The 22,715-nt window shown below is 42.7% G+C and overlaps 1 protein-coding gene across 1 annotated transcript in view; it reads left to right on the forward strand.

Annotated features, from left to right (window-relative positions):
• The first annotated feature begins 2,495 nt into the window (after positions 1–2,495).
• The window catches only part of sel1l (SEL1L adaptor subunit of SYVN1 ubiquitin ligase), a 55,116-nt gene continuing 34,896 nt past the window's right edge, over positions 2,496–22,715 (forward strand). The window contains exons 1-3 of the mRNA XM_073039195.1: positions 2,496–2,676; positions 16,073–16,107; positions 17,171–17,330. Of these exons, the coding sequence (XP_072895296.1) occupies positions 2,592–2,676; positions 16,073–16,107; positions 17,171–17,330 (280 nt within the window). The 5' untranslated portion in view covers positions 2,496–2,591. The remainder of the gene's footprint in view (positions 2,677–16,072; positions 16,108–17,170; positions 17,331–22,715) is intronic.

A 22,715-nucleotide genomic window follows, 5' to 3' on the forward strand; every position in this document is an offset into this window, starting at 1 on the left:
GTGACGTACATGTGCCTCAATGATAAATTTATTTGGAACTTTACACTTTGATCTTAGAAGATAGTATAGTGGTCAGCAGAAAAGTCAGCTGTAACGCAAATGTTGACTGTCAATTTCCTTCCATAGATGCTATCTGACCCACTGATTCCATCCACCTCCGCTCTGTATTGGCTACATGCACTCAGATGCTTGAATCCACTGATGCTGCCTGACCAGAGTTTCTTTATATTTTTGTTTCAGCGTTCTCAGCCTGAAATGTCAACTGTCAGAATCATAATCATAATCAGGTGTAATATCACTGGCATAGAAACATAAAAAAACCTACAGCACAGTACAGGCCCTTCAGCCCAAATAAATTACATCAGGTTACCCATAGCCCTCTATTTTTCTAAGCTCCATGTACCTATCCAGGAGCACCTTAAAAGACCCTGTTGTGTCCGCCTCCACCATGGTCACTGGCCCCCCATTCCACGCACTCACCACTCTCTGCATAAAAAACATCCCCTCTGTATCTACTTCCAAGCACCTTAAAGCTGTGTCCTCTCATGTTAGCCATTTCAGCCCTGAGAAAAAGCCTCTGACTATCCACACGATCAATGCCTCTTATCATCTTATACACCTCTATCAGGTCACCTCTCATCCTATGTCGCTCCAAGAAGAAAAGGCCAAATTCACTCAACCTATTCTCATTAGGCATGTTCTCCAATACAGGCAACATCCTTAGTTTCCACATCCTTCCTGGAGTGATGTGACCAGAACTGAGCACAGTACACCAAGTGGGGTCTGACCAGAGTCCTATATAGCTGTAACACTAACTCTCGGCTCTTGAACTCAATCTCACAGTTGTTGAAGGCCAATACACCGAATGCCCTCTTAACCACAAGGTCAACCTACGCAGCAGCTTTGAGTGTCCTATGGACTTGGACCCCAAGATCCCTCTGATCCTCCACACTGCCAAGAGTCTTGCTATTAATACTATATTCTGCCATCATGTTTGGCCTACCAGAATGAACTACTGTACCTCACACTTATCTGGGTTGCAGATGGTTGCATCATCAGCAAATTTATAGATGGTATGTGAGCTATGCCTTCGTATAGAGAGAGCAGTGGCCTAAGCACACACCTCTGAGGTGCTCCAGTTTTGATTGTCAGCGAGGAGTATATGTTATCACCAATCCGTAGAGATTGTGGTTTTCCGGTTAGGAAGTCGAGGGTTCAATTGCAGAGGGAGGTACAGAGGCCAGGTTCAGTAACTTATCAATCAGGACTGTGGAAATGATGGTGTTATATGCTGAGCTCTAGTCAATGAGCAGCATTCTGACACAAGTGTCTGTATTGTCCAGGTGGTCTAAGGCTGTGTGAAGAGCAATTGAGATTGCTTTTGTCATTGACCTATTGTGGCAATAGGCAAATTGCAATGGGTGTAGGTCCTCGCTGAGACAGGAGTTTAGCCTAGTCATGACCAACCTCTCAAAGCATTTCATTACTGTCGATTTGAGTGTTACTGGGTGATAGTCATTAAGGCAGCTCGTATTATTCTTCTTAGGCACTGTATAATTGTTGCCTTTTTGAAACAAGAGGGAACTTCCGCCCATAGCAGTGAGAGGTTGAAAATGTCCTTGAATGCTCCCACCAGTTGGTTGACACAAGTATTCAGAGCCTTGCTAGGTACTCTGTTGAGGCCTTCTGCCTTGCGAGGGTTCACCCTCTTTAAAGACTGCCTAACATCAGCCTCCGAGACAGAGATCACAGGGTCACCGGGTGCAGCAGTGATCTTCACAGCTATAGTTATATTCTCCCTTTCAAAGCAGGTATAGAAGGTGTTGAATTCATCTGTTAGTGAAGCATCACTACCATTCATGCTGGTGGATTTCACTTTGTAGGAAGTAATGTCTTGCAAATCCTGCCAAAGATGTCCTACACCCGATGTCACCTCCAACATCGTTGGAAATTGTCCCTTCACCCTTGAAATAGCCCTCCATAAATCATACCTGTACACTTTTCAGTTGATGCTGCCTGGCCTGATGAGTTCTCCAGCATTTTGTGTGTGTTGCTTTATATATTCAGCATCAGCAGATTTTCTCGTTTGTAATTATTGGTGTTCTCAGATATACTTTCTGATTTTCATTGATGCAATAATTGATGAAATAAATTGTGATTTCATTACGTCTTGGACAAACCTTTCAAACAAAATATTTTCCCCATACATAAACCCTCTGAACGCATTTAGCTTTGTCAATATCCAAGGGAATTTACGGTCACTATTAATACACAATGCAATTCAATCGCTCTGTACGCATGCGCCTACATTCACCCCACACGCCCGCGAGGAATAAGACACGGGGACGTGACACGTGACTATTTCGCTCCGTCCTGGAGGATTCGGCGCCCCGCCCCACGCGGTCGCAGTCGACCAATCGCAAAGTGACATGTAGAAGAATACGTGGCGTCTCTTTACTTTCCCTACGCTGAGATGTGTGGGGCCTCCCGATTGGCCGCCGAGCTGTTGACGAATTTGCGAAGGATTTAAAAGGAATGCAACGAGCTCATGGCGGCGGAAGTTTGAGTGAGCCGGAGTCGTAGCGGTGCGGATGCGGGAGATGACCGGGAACCGAGTAGGCAAGCTCTGCATCTGGCTGCTGCTCTTGGTGTCGAGGCTGAAGCCGGTTTTAGGGGGTGAGTGTCTGGGTGACGGGAGGGAGGCGGGCGGTCTTCATCACAAGCCTCGCCTGATGCTAGGCCCTGGGTAGAGGCGCCGTTCTTCCCCGCCGTAACCGAATAGTGGTTGGGCTGCCGCCTTCATACCCTGTCAGGGCTGATGGGGAGGCTCTGGAGGTGCAGCTGAAGGTAGGGGGCGAACGAGGGGCAGATTGGTGCTGCCTCGGTCGGTGTGCCTGGGTGGACCCCGTCTCGCATCGGCAGTGGCGTGGAAATGTGTTTTGGAGTAACGTGGAATGAGGAAGAATGTTTCTAGCATAATGCAAGAGATGAAATTAGGACTTTCATCCTGTTCTGCCGTGTTTTAAGATCATGGCCCAGTTTGCCATTGGCTCCACCTGCTCCTCGTAAACAAACACTTCGCAGGCCTAAGTTGTATATTGCTCGTGCAATGTTTTCTTTTGCTCTTTATCATTATGTGCCCGGTTGTATATGGGCAGTCTAGCCTAATCTGAGAAGTTCTGATAAACTCTTCAAAAAACTTTCGCCTGTCCATCTCATCCATGAATCTCATGCGCTGTCAAGCGCGACTTTTCTGTCACTGCCAGATGTTCGAGCTTTTCTTTCCTCAGAACATGTCCCAGAAATTCCAGCTGCCGTTTCCTAATGGATGCTATCGGCTTTCTACTTATTCTGGTTTATGGCAACACTTCCTCATTTGTTTTTCTGTCCTTAGACGATATTTTTATTCTTCTCCTTACGGTGAGCAAAAATAATCCTCTCCTACCCATTCCCCAAACCCCACTCTGACTTTTACTACTCACCTGTCAATTGCTTCCCTCTGGGTTCCGTCCCTTTTTCCTATTATCCACTGTCTTCTATCAGAATCTGTCTTCAGCCTTTTAGCTTTCCCACTCACCTGGCTTCACCTTTCACATTCCAAATAGCATCTTTCCCTTCCTCCCCCTTTTATTCAGGTAGCTCACCCCTTCTCTCTAGTCTTGAAAAAGGGTCTTGGCCTGAAACGACAACTGTTTTCTCCTTTCCGTAGATGCTGCCTGGCCGGCCTGCTGAGTTACTCTTGCATTTTGTGTGTGTTGTTTTATATTTCCAGCATCTGCAGATTTCTGGTGTTTGTGATTCCCACGTTTTGCTTCGATATTGTCCAACATTCATTTCCATGTGTCAGTGTGGAATGGATGTAGCACTGCAACGGAGTTTTGTATCCATAGCAATTAGAAATTTATTCTTTAATACTTTGCTTGAGCATGCATTCAGTCTTAATGCCAGCTATTATTTCACCAAGATATTCCAGCATTTTCCCAGTTGTCCTATCTGTATTTTTGCTTCTCACTGCATTTCTGGAATGTGTTCAATTCAGAAAATCAGTTTGATAGATTGACCATGCTCCTCTTTGGCCCTTATGATTTGGCACTAGAGTCTGGTTTTCTGGGTTTCAGTTCGACAGATAGAGTAGTGGGCAGCTGAAAAGTCGCAGAATTAGGCCATTTGGCCCATCAACTCTGCTCTGCCCCTTCATCATGACTCTCAGCCCCAAACTCCTGCCTTTTTCCTGTATTCCTTCATGTCCTGACTAATCAGGAATTTATCAACGTCTTAAAAATATCCAGTTACTTGTCCTCCACAGTTGCCTGTGCCAACGGATTCCACAGATTCATCACTCGTTGGCTAACAAAATTCCTCATCTGTCCCTCTATATTGAGGCTGTGTCCTCTGGTCTTAGACTTGCCCACCAGAGGAAACATTTGCTTTATTGCATCTTAAAATATAGTGATTACTGGACTAGAATTTTGTTCTGGTTTTGATGTGCCCCTTTAAGATTAGATTATAGTCTAGTTCTTTACTGTTTTTATTCCAAATTAAATGCGCTCTGCCAAGAAAATCACAAGACAACAGTGGTCAGAGAATGGCATATGTTACACATGTAGATTTTAAAAATGCATATTAATTTCAAGTTTTATATATAATGTTAGTCCATAGGTTTATACATGTACCACTCATTTGAGTTGACAGATCTGGTTATCCCAGAGACAACTTAGTTGCAGCCTGTTTTTAAAAATTCCGGTTCAAGACCGTTTAATGAAGGTTAGTGTGTGGTGGTGGTGATCAGCCTTACTGTTTGGGGAAAGTAACTATTCTTGATTCTGGTGGTCCTGGCGTGGATGCTACATAGCCTCCTTCCTAATCGGAGTGGGACAGGCTGTAAGCAGTGAGTGTGGGATCCTTCATGTCACTGGCCCCTTTACGTTTATTGTGAAATAAGAATGGTATCCATGAATTAGTACAGCTTTTGTCTTAGACTGCCCTTTTGTGACACCAGAGCAATGGAGAGCGTCAGCATTCCTTGTTTCTCCCTGTTTGATCCTGAACTGAGCAGCCGGTTATGCATCAGTGGACCTTAAGTTGCATGTAGGCCAAACTATGACAGTTTTCTTCCAGGGCACCAGTGAACTAAAATGATTATTTGTAGCAGTCAAAATCTTTCATAGTTACTGCTACTGAGAATATTGTTTTTAAAATTAAATTCCAAGCCACCATAAAGGACTTGACCATTTTTTAAAAAGTTCTATCGAGATATAGCACGGGGTAGGCCCTCTGGTCCGTAGAGGCATGCCGTCCAAATTTAATCCTCTGCTTGCTATGGGACAGTTTACAATGACCCATTAACCTATCAACCAGTACATCTTTGAACTGTGGGAGGAAACTGGAGGAAACCCGTGCAATCACGGAGAGAACGTATAGACTCTCCAAGGGATTTGAACCCGGCTGCCTGAAATGTAAAATGTTATCTCTCTGGATTCTCATCCAAGTTTAACTCTCATATCATAACACAAATGCGGGTTATGTAAATCGCATCTGAAAACTACAAGGATTTTTCTTTCTATTGCACAACTTTGCATTCCTGTTTGGAAGGTATTCTCACTGTTTGGAGGTTCTAGTTAAAGTAGGAAAAGTTAATGCAATGTTTGCCAACGGGAAATTACAATTAGACCCATGTACCTGTTATCCACCCTCCAGTAGAACCACTGGTTTTGAGTAATTAATGTAGATAACACATTTCAATCACTGAGCCAGTGCAAAAGAAAATTGAGCTTCAAATGCTGGAACAAGTGAGCTGTTTAGTTCATGCAGGTGTTGTGCCTTTTGGATGCCGAATCGGCAGTCTAACAGTGTCACCATAACCTGTGGTAAGGCTGAGGTCTGAGTCGTCATTTTCCAGGAATCCCAGCCTCCCAGCCTTTCTTCTATTGAGTGTTGAACTACTTTTCATTTCTAGCACAGTTGTTGAGTTGAATTTAGTAACTCAGTTTTCCAGACAAATATCTATTTCAATAGTCTCTGCTTGCTTTGCCCCACCACTCAATTTTTTTGTCTTGTCTCACTGTTTTGTCCGTTAGTCTCTTGCAAGTTTCATTATCTACTGTGGAAATAATTTTTTTTAATTATTTAGAATTTTAGCAACATTTAGATGATTGCTTTCAGGAAAATGCTGCTTTTTATTAAAACTGCAATGGCATTTAATGGTAACTACATAGCTTGTTTTGGCTTCCTTTTTAAAATTCCTGGTACAATACAAATCAATCTTGTTATGCTAACTACTATCATACATTGCAGAACTCATTGCTGTCGTTATCATCATCATTATCTGCCATGTTGTTAGTAATCGTGCTCTGACCCTCACACACAAAATGTTGGAGGAACTCAGCAGGCCAGTTGGTGTCTGTGGAAAAGAATACAGTCGATGTTTTGGCCCGAAACGTCAACTGTGCTTTTTTTTTCCATAGATGCTACCTGGCCAGCTGAGTTCCTCCAGCATTTTGTGTGTTGCTTGGATTTCCAGCATCTGCAGATTTTCACTTGTTTGTGATGCTCTGACCATGATTGTTCTTAGTGAATTCTACAGATGTGTCTTTACAAGATGGGTAACCCTAGCCATTATATCAGAGACTGTCTGCTTGGCGTCAGTGGGCACATAACTGGGATTTGTGATGGCTTTATGTGATGCTGACTGGGATGGGAGGGAGTGCGGGGGCAAGGTGTTATATCTTGCCCACGGTGACTTGCAGGCTAGTGGAGGGAAGGAGCACTTTATACTTTTGATAGTGAAGTGTCTCCACTCTGCCACCCGTCACATTACTGTATTCTCTTGCAATTACTGGCAAAACCAGTTGTTGGATTTTGATGTGTGAACACTATTTTTTTGAATTTAAAAGCTGGACTCAACTGCGCATCACTAGCTAACAAAATTCTCAGAAATGAAAAGAAAGCTAAGAGGATATATCATGTCAGTTAAGGCAATGGTGCAATAAGAGTTTGATTGTGTCAAACATGTAAACACTGCAAGTTGTTTTGCTAAAGGGCCTTTGCTATGAGACCTTTGCTAAATGCATGTTTGTCACACATTTTTTTAAATGATTGGTCTTCTAGTGAGACAAGTAATTCCATAAAAAAAATCCTTGATGCAACCCTCTGTGAAATATGACAGCTCATCTGTAAGTTCAATGCTATCAAGTACTGTAAAGTCTGAAGTAGGAATTGTGCAAGCATAAAATTCCCGCTCTCGAGAAACTATTCTTGGAAATTCGGCAATTTTAGGCTTGCTCAGTGTTGATCTGAACTTCTGCCTATATTTGTGATCAACCTCTGCTTTCCCTGTGACCATTTAGTAGATCGTGGGATTGATTAACCTGGAAGCCTGTATTTTCTGGTCGTCTTCTCTCCCCTCTTCCCCTTCCACACTCTTGACCTGTTCATCACCTCCCTTTGGTTCCCCATCTCCTTCCATTTATTTGATGGTCTACTGTGTTACAAACCCCGTAACTGGGTATCTTACCAGCAAAGATAGGAGTAGCCGTTGAAGTCTGATGATACTATTTTTAACAGTATTTATTAGTAAAAATACACAAAAATAATATCAATGCAAATATACAGATAATATACGTTATCAATACTAAACCTAAAAGTGCGGGTATAATAATCATCAATAAGAAATAAGCTCTATCGTTGTCTAGGGGATAATGAATTGTCCGATGGAAATATAAAGTTCAGTTCAGTTCATACAGGCTGCAGCCATTGTTGATCGCTGTGTTGCAATTGTTGGAGAGAGAGAGAGAGAAAGAGAAAAACTTGCCGACTTTCCTTGTTACGATTTTGATCCGTATCCGTCCTTTAGCTAGACCATTCCGTGGAGGACTCGCCACCCAGGCAAGGATGGACACACACACAAGCCCCCCACCGGTCTCGTACGTTTCTTCTGGTGTGTCTGAGGGGTGTTCCCCAGACCCGACTTTTATCCGCACTCATGGGGTCTCAGATGTCAATCAGGTTGGGATGATGCAATCCCTCAACCAGACCACTCTGGTTGACACCTGAGGGGTTTCAATGAATAGTACAGTACTCAATACACAATTCCTTCTCCAAGAGACAATAGCAGTAATCAGTGGTTCCGTTCCGCTTTTTGTTAGGAGACATTCCACCTTGTGTATTCTGCGGTGTCTTTAACAAATGCCTTTGCTGTGATCCTGCGTCTCTCTCTCTCTCTCTCTCTCTCTCTCTCATTACTGACATGATGTGTATCTCTCTCATTTCCTGGGTATCAGACCCAAAATAATAGCGATTTTGCGATTCTGTCTCCCATAAGATTCGTTATCCAGCCATTCACTTCTCTTTCCTTTCCATGGTTTCCTCTCCTTTCACTTCCGAGGTTCTCATGCAATTCTCTTTAATCTCCCCAACCCCACCTATAGCTTTCCTCTGACCTGGAGTCACCTTTTCCACAAATTATGCTCCATTCGTTCCCTTACTGTCGTATTCTGGCTTTGGCTCCCTTCCTGTCCAGTCCAGATGAAGGATCCTGGACTAAAACATTGTTCGTTTCCCTCTGTAAATGCTGCCTGGCCCGAGTTCCTCCAGCATTTTGTGTTCTCTACTTTACTGTTCTAGCTGTCCTGCAATCAACTGTTTGCAGGTGGCAGACCATTAACTGTATTTAAATATCTCATCATAAACATTTGAGTAGTTGGATTTAAATGAAATTGTAGGCTCAGTTAGTATTGAGCTAGTAATGCTAGCAAGAAGAAATTAGCTCCTACCTATGAGAATAAAACTAATCAGCATGGACATTTCCTGTTGGACAAGGTTTTCCTGCTAGCCATGAGTTACATGACTGACTAGCATTTGGCTTTGTGTTTCTCTTGATTCATTTTATGCATTGGTACAGTAGCTGTAGATGTGTTAACTGGCACATTACAGTTAGCTAGCAGTTTTCTGAAATGGGCTCCCAACCTATTTTATGCCATGGACCACTACGATTAACTGAGGGGTCTATGGAGCCCAAGCTGGGAATCCCTGGTTTAAAAGAACAGATTTTGATTTTTTAGTAAAAAAAATTACATAGGTTGCTGCCCTGCTTACTTGTTAGAAGACTGGCCTAATATACTTTAAAGGAGGTAGCGTTCTTAGAAGGAAGTGGTACCAAGCCTCAAGCAGCAAATTCACCATGGTGAACATGCATTTGTTTTGTTGTATTGAAAGGTAAAGTTGATTAACTAAATTTTTAACAACCAAAATTAATTTTGTGCAACCATACTAAATGAAAAATATTCTACCTAACCAAGTAGAACTTTCATCCACAGTGATGAGGTGTTTTGAGTGCTTGGTAATGAAATATATCAGCTCCTGACTGAGAAGTGACTTGGATCCACTCCAATTTGCCTTTTGGAGCAACAGGTCCACAGCAGATGCAATCTCATTGGGTCTTCACTAAATCCTGGAACATCTGGGCAGAAAAGGTGCTTACATCAGGATGCTCTTTATCGACTATAGCTCAGCATTCAATACCATCATCCACTCAAACCTAATCAATAAGCTCCTAGGTGTTACTATTTCGGAGACTGTCTTGGACCCAGCATGCAAGTCCATTTGCAAAGAAAGCACACCCAGCCACTACCTCCATAGGAGTCTGCGGAGATACGGCATGAAATCAAAAGCTTTGGCAAACTTCTATAAATGTGTAGTGTGGAGTGTATTGACTGGCTGCTTTCGGGCCTGGTATGAAAACACCAATGCTTTTGAATAGAAAATCCTGCAAAAGGTAGCGAATTCGGCCTAGTACATCACGGGTAAAGCACTCCCAGTCACTAAGCACATCTACATGAAAGACCATAAGACATAGGAGCAGAATGAGGCCATTTGTTTCATTGAGTATGCTCTGCCATTCAATCATGGCTGAACTTTATTTCTCCCTCATCAGACCCACTCCCTGGCCTTCTCCCCATAATCTTTGTGGTTGCCAATCAAGAATCTATCAATCTCTGCCTTAAGTACAAATACCACAATTTCACCACACTTTGGTTAAAGAAATTTCTCCACACCTGTTTTAAATGGACACCACTCTTTGCTGAGCCTGTGTCCTCTTGTTTTAGACTCCCCCCACCATGGGAAACATTCTGTCCATATTTGCTCTCTCTCAGCCTTTCAACATTTGAAAGATTTCAGTGAGATTCCCCCCTCTTCCTTCTGAATTCCAGTGAGTACAGACCCAGAGCCATCAAATGTTACTCATGTAATAACCCTTTCATTCATGGAATCATCCTTCTGAGCTCCCTCTGAACCCTCTTCAATGCCAGCACATCTTTTCTTAGATAGGGAATCCAGACTGTTCACAATATCAAGATAAGGCCTTCCTAGTATTTTATAAAGCCTTGGCATAACATCCCTACTGTTGTATTCTAAACCTCTTGAAATGAGTCCTGACATTGCATTTGCCTTCCTCGCCACCAACTCAACCTGCAAGTTAACATTTAGGATTTTCTGCACAAAGAATCCCAGATTTCCCACAAAAATCTCAGATTTTTGGATTTTCTCCCCATTTAGAAAATGGGCTGTACATTTATTTCTACTACCAAGATCCATGATAATGCATTTTCCAACATTGTATTCCATTTGCCACTTTCTTGCCCATTCTCCTAATCTGACTAAATCCTGCAGTTTTCCTGTTCCCTCAATGCTGCCTGCTGATCCACCAGTTTTCATATAATCTGCAAACGTGGCAACAAAGCAATCTAAATCATTGTTATATAGCATAAAACAAAGTGGTCCTAACACTGATTCTTGCAGAAGACCACTAGTCATTGGCAGCCAACTTTGGCAAACTCTTCTCTCTAACCATTGTAGTTTCCTTTACTCCACTGAAATACTGCTATGTCAGATTTTATTTTCTCCCTATCAAATTTCAGGTTGAACTCAGTCATATTGTGATCACTGTCTCCTAAGGATTCCTTTACCTTAAGCTCCCTAATTGCCTCTGGTTCACGACATAACACTGAATCTAATATAGCTGATCCCCTAGTAGCGTCAATGACAAACTGCTCTAAAAAGCCACCTCGTGGGCATTCAACAAATTCACTCTTGAAATCCATTACCAATCTGATTTTCTCAATCTACCTTCATGTTACAATCTTTCATAACTATCATAACATGGCCCTTTTGAAGTGTCTTTTCTATGTTCTGTTGTAATCTGTAGTCCACATCCCAGCTACTGATTGGAGGCCTGTTTAGAATTGTCATCAGAGACCCTTGCAGTCTCTTAACTCAACCCACAAGGATTCAACATCTTCTGATCTTTCTAATGATTTGATTTTTTTCTTATCAACAGAGCCACATTATCCCCTCTGCCTACCTTCCTATCCCTCTGATACAATGTGTAACCTTGGACATTCAGCTCCCAACTACAACCATTCTTCAATCACAATTCAGTGATGGCTACAAAATCATACCTGACAATCTGTAAAAGTGCAACAGGGTCATCCACCTTATTTCTTGTACTTTATGCATTGAGATAATAACACTTAGAGTGTTGTATTTGCTACCCTTTTTGATACTGCATTCCTAATGCACTGATATTCACCAGGCTGGCTGTAATTTTGTTCTATCATCCTGACAGCCTGACCACATGTTATCTTTGTCTTTTTTTAACCATCCATCCTATCCTGAGACCCTTCACTTCATTTCCCATGCCCCAGCCAAATTAATTTAAACCCTCTCCAACAGTTGTAACAAACCTGCCAGCGAGAATATTTGTCTCCCTCGGGTTCGGGTGCAACAATTTGTACAGATCATACTCCGACAGAAGAGATCCCAATGTTCCAAGAACCTGAAGCCCTGCCCCCTGCACCAGCTTCTCAGCCACACATTAATCTGCCAAATCATCCTGTTTCTACACTCACTGGTGCGCAGCACAGGCAGCAATCCAGAAATTACTACCCTGGTGATCCTGCTTCTCAGCTTTCTGCCTAGCTCTCTAAATTCTCTTTTCAGGACCTCTTTGCTTTTCCTTCCAATGTCATTGGTACTAATGTGTTCCAAGACATCTGGCTGTTCTCCCTCCCCCTCCAAAATGCCGTGGGCACGATTTGAGATGTCCCTGGCACCTGGGAGGCAATATACCGTTTGGGTGTCCCGTTCATGTCCGCAGAATCTCCTGTCTGATTCCTTATTGAGTTGCCTATCACCATCACTCCCCCCTTCTGCTCAGTGCCATAACCTGGTCTCCATGGCGTCGTTCCCCTGGGAAGGTCTTCCCTCAACAGTATCAAAATCATTGAAGGCCACTGAGGTGCTCCAGGCCAACTGTCTATTCACCTGCCTATTCATTCTGGCAGTCACCCAGCTACCTGCCTCCTGCAATGCAACTCGGGGGATGTGCTAGGAAAATAGCATTCAAGATCCTCACCACTGATGCCAATCTTTTTTCTTGCTGTTGCCATCAGGAAGAAGGTACAGTAGCCTCAGGACTGTCACCACCAGGTTCAAAACCAGTTACTACCCCTCAACCATCAGTCTGTTGAACAAAAGGGGGATAACTACACTCACTTGCCCATCATTTGAGATGATTCTCACAACCAGTGATCTCACCTTAAGGACTCTCTCATTATCTCATGTTCTTATTATTTATTGCCATTTATTTATATTTACATTTGCACAGTGTCTTCTGCACTCTGGCTGATCGTTCATTGATCCTGTTACAGTTACTATTCTATAGATTTACTGAGTATGCCCACAGGGAAATGAATCTCAGGGTTGTATATGGTGACATATGTATGTACTTTCAAAATAAAATTTACTTTGACTTAGAAGCTTGGAATGGAGATGGTTGTGAAACATGTTCAATGCCAATAAGTTTATAGTTAACAAGGCTAGTTAACTGACAACTACTTTTAACTCTTGTTAACATTGTGAAATGTTGGTCTTGCTCCAGAGGCACAATATTTATTATTCAGTGCTAATAAAGTGGTTGAGCTTTATGTATTTAAGAATCACGAGATGAGAAGTAAATATTGCATTTTCAGTACATTGCCTTGAGTTTTTTAATGAGGCAAGCCAGTGCTTGGGGAGCATGTCTTGGAGCGACAGAGGATGAGAGGTGTCCTGATAGACGTGTACAAAATAATGAGAGGCATTGATCATGTGGATAGTCAGAAGGTTTTTCTCAGGGCTGAAATGGCTAGCACAAGAGGGCATAGTTTTAAGGTGCTTGGACGTAGATACAGAGGAGATGTCAGGGGTAAGTATTTTTTAATGCAGAGAGTGGTGGGTGCATGGAATGGGCTGCCAGCGGCGGTGGTGGAGGCAGAAACGATAGGGTCCTTTAAGAGACTCTCGGATGGATATATAGAGCTTAGAAAAATAGAGGGCTATTGATAAGCCTAGGAAGTTCTAAGGTAAGGACATGTTTGGCACAGCTTTGTGGGCCGAAGGACCTGTATTGTGCGGTAGGTTTTCTGTGTTTCTACTCTTCAGTGATTGTTTTACAAAACTTGAAGATTCAGTTGTAAAATCCTGCTTTCCAATACAGTTGGCCCTCTTTATCTGTGGGGGATTGGTTCCGAGACCCCCCACGGATACCAAAAAATGCAGATGCTCAAGTCCCTTATTTAACCTGGCTCAGTGCAGTGGACATTATGACCAGGCGGTGCAGCTCTGAATCCATGGTATTTCTGTTCATGAAAATAATCACGATCACGATTGAAAATAAGGTGGAAGTAATAAAGCGATCGGAAAGAGGTGAAACGCCATCAGTCATTGCTACAGTCGGTCAACGACTGGAACAATTTTAATGAAGCCCTGCCCCAATGAAAGCTATAATTATTACTAAGCAACGCAGTGGTTTAATTATTGAAATACATATGTTTCTTAAGTGTTTTATATGCATGGAAAGGTAAAATATGTACTATATACTAAGAAAAATGTTTGACTAACTGACACTAAATAATACCAGATGTACCTGTTCTGACTTCAAATCCGACTTAAAGACGGACTCAGGAATGGAACTCGTTCATAACCTGGGGACTGCCTGTACTTTTAAGTCATTTCTAGATTACTTATAATACCTAATACAATGTAAATGCTATGTGAATAGTTGTTATACTGTGTTTAGGGAATAATGACAAGAAAAAATAGTCTGTACATGCTCAAACAATGAATGCTGGAGAGAGAACTTCCAGGTTTTCCAGATCCGCGGTTAGTGGAATCCACAGATAAGGATCTTTGGATTATCTTTGCATCTTTGTCCTTTTCTTCTAACTCAAATGGTTCATATTTCTATCAAAGAATGTATACAGTATGCAACCTGTTACGAAGGATGAACAGCTCTGATGGGCAGAAGGGTGCAGGGTTGCCCATGTCCCCCTCCCCTGGGAGAATTACAAACCGTTACTGTTGCCAGGCTGCTAATGAGAGAGAAAGAGATGGAACAAAAACATTATGGGACTGGAACATTTGCTTCAGATAAGGGAGAGATAACACAGGGAGAAAGAGACTTGTTGTTCCACCATATTATGACTCCTGAAAGACTTGTGGCTTCGGAGAAGGATTGTTTACTTGGTACCATTCTGCTCATTAAAATTCCTCAGTGGACAGCCGGAGTGGGCTGGTTTGATGGACTAAGCCATTCAAAACTGATTGACACCTGAGACCCCGTGAGTAGGGATAAAAGTGAGGTCTGGGGAGACACCCCTCAGACACACCAAGAGATGCACCAGGAGACACACAAGTGAGCACTGCTTAAGTGTTGGAACCCACGAGAAAATGTGGGGCATCGGAGACCGAACGAAGGATCGGTCAATTTTAACTCGGTGTTTATGGCGAGGCCGGTGGGGGCTTGTGTGTGTGTCCACCCTTGCCTGGGTGACGAGTCCACCGTAGAAGAACGGTCTAGCTAAAGGCGAGAGGGGTCATACCTGAATGGCCGCAACAACACATCGACGGATCAAGAACGTAAAGGAAGGTTTGACTGGCTGTTCCTTCTCTCTCTCTCTCCCCCCCCCCCCCCCCACCTCAGCCTGTTTGAACTTAATAGATAGATAGATAGATACTTTATTCATCCCCATGGGGAAATTCAACTTTTTTCCAATGTCACATATGACAATTCATTATCCCCTAGACATCGATAGAGCTTGTTTATTATTGATTATTATTATACCCACACTTTTAGGTTTACTGTTGCTAACATGTATTCTCTGTATATTTGCATTGTTGATATTGATTTGTATATTTTACTAATAAACACTGTTTTGAAAATAGTACCAGATTCCAACAGATACTTCTATCTTTGCTGGTAAGACACCCAGTTATGGGGTATGTAACAAACCTGAAATCTTACTCTTCACAGACATCCATGCAATAAGAAACTCCACATAGAACGAATGATAGAAACATTAGAACATCAAAGATCCTGCTGCCCTCCCACGCACAAGCAAAAGCAATGGCCCTCCCCTTCCCCCACACTTGAGCCAGCAGAAGTACTGACCCACCTAGCAAAAGCCCCACCCCCAGAGACCTTGATCTGGAGTCCATCAAAAACTACAGTCCATAGTCCACCCAGTACTTTGGTGTCTCATACAGGCTCTCTTGATAATGTAAGTTTGCAGGAGAAAGCCAGAGAATGGAGCATGAACTTGATGGGCTGAAAAGCCTAAGTTATAAAAGAGTGATGCTTGAAAGTTCAAATCATTGTATCGGTCACATTTACTTTGTAAATAGAAGTGGAATGAGATAGTTTCTTACTCCACCATATTTTAACATTCTGGCCACTTTTATCGATATGTATTATTGTAAAATATACTTACCCCCAGAGGTGTTTATTGGACGCTTTTGATGCTTTGAATGATTACAAGAAATTTTTCTGCTGCATAAAGTAAACATTAACTTGGTTTGGGAAACATTGATGAGGAATTCACAGTATTGTGTGGACATTTGTTTACGGAATAACTATTTTCCAGTGTCTTAAAAACTTTTAAATTCATTTTTCAGTATATGGGTTTAAATGTTTGAAGTGTGACTGTCTTGTGCTGTTACTCCAAGTTAATAATGTGTATCTACTTTTTTCCCCCAGATGTGCAAGAAATTGATGAGTCACTGGAGTCAAAGGTAAGCTTCCATCTATGCTATGTCAAGAAGCTACAACAGGGCTAGATTGATAACATGGTCCCGAGTGACAAATGCCTGATGCAGAATGGTAAAAGTGTTATGAGCCATCTCATGCAATTAAGGCAAATGGTATAGATGTTTAAACTTTCCATTTACTTGAAGATAAATTCGTATTTCTTTGAGGAAAGGAGTTGAATAATATAAGATGGTTGAATATATCTGTTGAGGCAGCAAAATTGTGCCAATAATCTTATTTGGTTGCTGCAATGATCATAGTGGTCCATAAGTGGCCCCTCAGGATTGAGGTTGACTTGTCTTCGTGTGGATCCTGTGGTGACAAGTTAATATCACACTTGTCCACATGTCCGACATGTGCCTCATTGGATAACATGGTTGCACTACCTTTACAGTTACAGTGTTCATGAAGCTCCTGCCTTAAACATCAAGTTTTCTTGTCCCATCCCAAATACTCTTCTGTCACCTCTTGGATCAAGGATTCTCAGGATTTAGTGAGGTGTTGCATTTTTATCAGGGAGGCTTTGAGGCTATCTTTTCCCCTGACTGAGTGGTAGTCTGTTTGACAGAGCTTGCAGTGGTCTGTTTTAGGGGCCTGGTGTCAGACATATGATAACAAAAACTGACCTGCATGTCAAAGCTGGCTACGTAAGTAGGTTCCAAGTGATGGGGATGTTGTTCTTGAAGGGAGTGCCGATCTCCTTCCTTTGAATTCGGAGAACATGGCATGATCATTGGAATGTACTGGGTTTTAGACATGTTCTAAATTTGTCTTGCAATTTTGTGTGCTTTATGTGAACACCATTCAACTCCTTTTGCAAACACTTCAATTTAAATATCTTTGTATTCAGAATATTCTATAACTTCTGAGTCAGCATTTAATCTTCACCAGACACTACAGAGGTAAACGTATTTTTGTTCAGATGATGAAGCATGGGTTCTCTGGGGGGGGGGGGGTGGATTCTCTGCTTCTAGCCATTGATTTTATATTAGAAAACATGCAGTATTTGTCAGTGATTGAATAATGAACTTGCATATTCCCTTTCAGCCAAATGAACAAAGTGATCAAATGAGAGATCAGCCAACAGAAACCAGAGTTGTTGCTGGGCAGATCATGGACACAGAAGACTTTGAGGAAAGTAAACCCGACGAACATGATGCTGCCTCTGAAGAAGAAAGTGTAAACCCAGATAAAGATGTTCAAAAAGGCAAGACATTGAAATCATGTTTTAGTTTGCTTTGTAATTTTTTTTATTAAGTTATCAAGAAGAGGAGCCATTGTGTATCTAATCAACTCATCCCCCTTCTGCCACACCCTCATCATATTTGGGGCCCCATATCTCAGAAAAGATGTGTTCTTATTGGAGAGATTTCAGAAGAGGTTCACAAAGATGATTCTGTGAATGAAAGGGTTAACATATGATGAGTGTTTGGCACTGGAATTTAGAAGATTGCCTGGGAATCTCATTGAAACTTACCAAATGTTGAAAGGACTAGATAAGGTGGATGTGGAGAGGATGTCTCCTATAGTGGAGTATCCAGAACTAGAATTGAGGGGTGACCTTTCAGAACAGAGGTAAGGAGGATTTTTTTTTAGCCGGGTAGTGAATCTTTTAAATGCTGTGCCACAGACTGCGGTGCAGGCCAGGTCTGTGCGTATGTTTAAGCGGAACAGGGCATCAAAGCATATGGCGAGAAGGCGCGTGTATGGGGTTGAGTGGGATCTGGGATCAGCCGTAATGGAATAGCAGAGCAGACTCGATGGGCTAAATGACCTATTTCTGCTCCTTTGTCTTATGGTCTTATCACAAACATCTTGGTTTCTTTGAGCCAAATGCAACATCAGTTTGTTGGATTTGCGTTGCAAATGCTTTAAGGAGGTGGGCACTGCAGATGCTGCCTAACGTACTGAGTTCCTCCAGCATTTGGTGTATGTTGCCATTAATCCTGATAGTTATTTATTGGCCTGTATGTCACATGAAAGTAGCTGGCTTGGCTTCAGTTTTTGAACGTTTGGTCCATGTATAATTAAAGTGAATTTAATTATACATGGACCAATTAATTATACTGGCACCTCAATGACATTATTCTAATAAAGGCAAGTACTGTAGTGCTAGGTTGACGGGATGGAGGCAAGTCTTTACCAAAGAAAGTGTAAGACTCTCCTTCCGTCTGCTAGCCTGCAGGTTACCCTTGGGCAAAGGTGTAGCACCTGCTTAGTGCCCCTGATCAGGGTCACATGAAGCCATGCAAGCAGGTGGCAAATGGTCATACTTGACAGATAGGCCTCAGTATGTGCGGTTGGGAGACTGTAGGTCTGACACGGTGGTCAGCAGCACAGGGGCGCCGCAGGGAACCGTACTTTCTCCGGTCCTGTTCACCCTGTACACATCAGACTTCCAATATAACTCGGAGTCCTGCCATGTGCAGAAGTTCGCTGATGACACGGCCATAGTGGGGTGTGTCAGGAATGGACAGGAGGAGGAGTATAGGAAACTGATACAGGACTTTGTGATATGGTGCAACTCAAATTACCTGCGTCTCAATATCACCAAGACCAAGGAGATGGTGGTGGACTTTAGGAGATCTAGGCCTCATATGGAGCCAGTGATCATTAATGGAGAATGTGTGGAGCAGGTTAAGACCTACAAGTATCTGGGAGTACAGTTAGACGAGAAGCTAGACTGGACTGCCAACACAGATGCCTTGTGCAGGAAGGCACAGAGTCGACTGTACTTCCTTAGAAGGTTGGCGTCATTCAATGTCTGTAGTGAGATGCTGAAGATGTTCTATAGGTCAGTTGTGGAGAGCGCCCTCTTCTTTGTGGTGGCGTGTTGGGGAGGAAGCATTAAGAAGAGGGACGCCTCACGTCTTAATAAGCTGGTAAGGAAGGCGGGCTCTGTCGTGGGCAAAGTACTGGAGAGTTTAACATCGGTAGCTGAGCGAAGGGCGCTGAGTAGGCTACGGTCAATTATGGAAAACTCTGAACATCCTCTACATAGCACCATCCAGAGACAGAGAAGCAGTTTCAGCGACAGGTTACTATCGATGCAATGCTCCTCAGACAGGATGAAGAGGTCAATACTCCCCAATGCCATTAGGCTTTACAATTCTACCGCCAGGACTTAAGAACTTTTTAAAAGCTATTATTAATGCTTTTTGAGATAGTGATTTAGATGCATATCATATTCTTTACTGAGTTAAGTATTGTATGTAATTAGTTTTGCTACAACAAGTGTATGGGACATTGGAAAAAAGTTGAATTTCCCCATGAGGATGAATAAAGTATCTATCTATCTATCTATCTATCTATCTATCATATGAGCAGCTGGTACATATCACAAGTACTGGTTATGCAACAATTTATAAAGTATTGATGATGGCTGGGGTCTTCCAGCTTGTAAAGACAAACCTCAGGAAATGGAAATCCACTTCTTTAGGAAAACTTGCCAAAGAGAGTCATGGTCATGGAAAGAGCATGTTTATCTACATCATACAATATATCACAATACGTCTTTTAAGAAAGAGGATGTGCTGGAGCTTTTGGAAAGCATCAAGTTGAATAAGTCACCGGGACCGGATGAGATATACCTGAAGCTACTGTGGGAAGCGAGGGAGGCGATTGCTGAGCCTCTGGCAATGCTTTTTGCATTATTAATGGGGACGGGAAAGGTTCCAGAGGATTGGAGGGTTGCAGATCACGATTGGAGAGGCACCTAGATGCGACTCGAGTAGCAGCAGTACTCTCAATGGATACGATTAAATATTCCCATTTCAGCCTGTTACAGTTAAAAAGCGCAACTGCTTCCAAGATCAGTAGAACACAGAAAACCTACAGCATAACACAGGCCCTTCGGCCCACAAAGCTGTGCTGAACCTGCATGTCCTTACCTTAGAAATTACCTAGGGTTACCCATGGCTCTCTGAGCTCCATGCACCTGTCCAGGAGTCTCTTAAAAGACCCTATAGTATCCACCTCCATCACTGTCGCTGGCAGCCCATTCCATGCACTCACCACTCTCTGTATTAAAAAATACTTACCCCTGACATCTCCTCTGTACCTGCTTCCAAGTACCTTATAAGTGTGCCCTCTCGTGCTAGCCATTTCAGCCCTGAGAAAAAGCCTCTTGACTATCCACACGATCAGTTCCTCTCAACATTTTATACACCTCTATCAGGTCATCTCTCATCCTCCATCGCTCCAAGGAAAAAGGGCCGAGTTCACTCAACCTATTCTTGTAAGGCATGCTCCCCAATCCAGGCAACATCCTTGTAAATCTCCTCTGTACCCTTTCTATGGTTTCCACATCCTTCCTGTAGTGAGGCGACCAGAACTAAGCACAGAACTCCAAGTGGGGTCTGACCAGGGTCCTATATAGCTGCAACATTACCTCTTAGCTCTTGAACTCAATCCCACAATTGATGAAGGCCAATGCACCATATGCTTTCGTAACCAGAGTCAACCTGCGCAGCAGCTTTGAGTGTCCTATGGACTCAGACCCCAAGATCTTGCTGATCCTCCACACTGCCAAGGGTGTTACCATTAATACTATATTCTGCCATCATATTTGATCTACTGAAATGAACCACCTCGCACTTCTCTGGGTTGAAGTCCATCTGCCACTTCTCAGCCCAGTTTTGCATCCTATCAATGTCCCGCTGTAACCTCTGACAGCCCTCCACACTATCCACAACACCTCCAACCTTTGTGTCATCAGCAGATTTACTAACACATCCCTCCACTTCCTCATCCAGGTCATTTAAAAAAAATATCAGAGTAGGCATCCCAGAACAGATCCCTGAGGCACACCACTGGTGACCGACCTCCATGCAGAATATGACCCATCTACAACCACTCTGCCTTCTGTGTGCAAGCCAGTTCTGGATCCACAAAACAATGTCCCCTTGGATCCCATGCCTCCTTACTTTCTCAATAAGCCTTGCATGGGGTACCTTACCAAATGCCTTGCTGAAATCCACATACACCATATCTACTGCTCTACCTTCATCAATGTGTTTAGTCACATCAAAAAATTCAATCAGGCTTGTAAGGCAGGACCTGCCTTTGACAAAGCCATGCTGACTACTCCTAATCATATTGTGCCTCTCCAAATGTGAGTGGTGAGTTAGGTGACTGTTAGACACTACAATGTGCTTGGAGCAAGCAGATTTTAAATAGCTTTGGGTGCCTATGCTTGTGTTCAAAAAGCAGTGATTTTTGTCACTGATAGTGAGAGATAAGCATTGAGATGATTCAGAACTGTTTTGCTCACTGCAGTTTCAAGCATTCAGGTTTGGAGATGTCTGACATGAGAAAATCTGCAGATGCTGGAAATCCAATGCAACGTACAAAATACTGAAGGAACTCAACTACTGGAGGCATCGCCTATGTAAACAGTTGACGTTTCAGGCTGAGACCTTTCTTCAGGACTGGAAAGAAGAGGGGAGGGTGGAAGAAGTACAAGGTGGCAGGTGATAGTGAAGGGAGTGAAGTAAAGAGCTGGGAATTTGGTGAAAGAGGTAAAGGGCTAGAGAAGGGGGAGTCTGAGAGAGGACTGGACCATTTTAAGAAGGGAAGGGGGAAGAGCACCAGAGGGAAGTGATGGGCAGGTAAGGAGATAAGGTGGGTGAGCAAGAAACAGGAATGGGAATGGTAATGGAGAGGAAGGGGGTTAGTAGAAGTTCAAGAAATCGATGTTCATGCCATCAGGTTGAAGGCTACCCAGACGGAATACAAGGTGTTGCTCTTCCAACCTATGTGGGCTTATCGTGGCAGTAGAGGAGGCCATGGATTGACATGTCAGAATGGGAAGTAGAATTGAAGTCAGTGGCCACTTGGAGATCCCGCTTTTTATGGTGGATGGAATGAAGGTGCTTGGCAAAGAAGTCTCCCAATCTCACTGATATACAGGAGAGCACACTGGGAGCACGTCCCGACAGACTCTCAGTTGAAGTGTTGCCTCATCTGGAAGGACTGTTTGTTTCCCTGAATGGTAGATGCCTGAAACAGCTGGGAGTGAATATGAAACTTACACTACAATTTAAGAATTTGAAGGTGTTGACAGTCATCTTGAATGTTCCAGTAAAATGAAGATTTGGAGGATGCAATTGTTGATAGCATTGTTTGAAGGCAGTCCTTTACCTACACTTGGTGTCTGTGGTGATTTTGTTCACTTATACTCGATCAAAAGCAAGTGGCTGCATACACTTAATGAACTACTAGGAACTAATACAGTATTATAGTACTGTAGTAGTATTAAATGTTTGAAATTGGGCTGTATTTCATTTAAATCCATAATTTCTTACTCAGTTAAACAGTAGTTTGTCTTTTTATACCTTTTTAAACTATTTTCATGGAACTTTGGTTAATTGGGGCATCTGCTTAATTGGGCCAAAATGTACTGGTCCTGGTGTTTCCCAATTAACCAAAACGAATGTATTTGTGTTTTTAGCTTGCTGTATCTTAGTTTTCAGAATAAAGTTTGCCTTTCATAATGTTATGGTTACCAGCACAAAAAAATGTTGTTGAAAGCTACAGCTTTTATTTGAAACCATCTGAAACTCTTTGTCTAAAAATAAGATTTCGGTTCTAT

The sequence above is a fragment of the Hemitrygon akajei genome, chromosome 3, assembly GCF_048418815.1.
Source record: "Hemitrygon akajei chromosome 3, sHemAka1.3, whole genome shotgun sequence".
In the NCBI taxonomy this organism is placed as follows: domain Eukaryota; kingdom Metazoa; phylum Chordata; class Chondrichthyes; order Myliobatiformes; family Dasyatidae; genus Hemitrygon; species Hemitrygon akajei.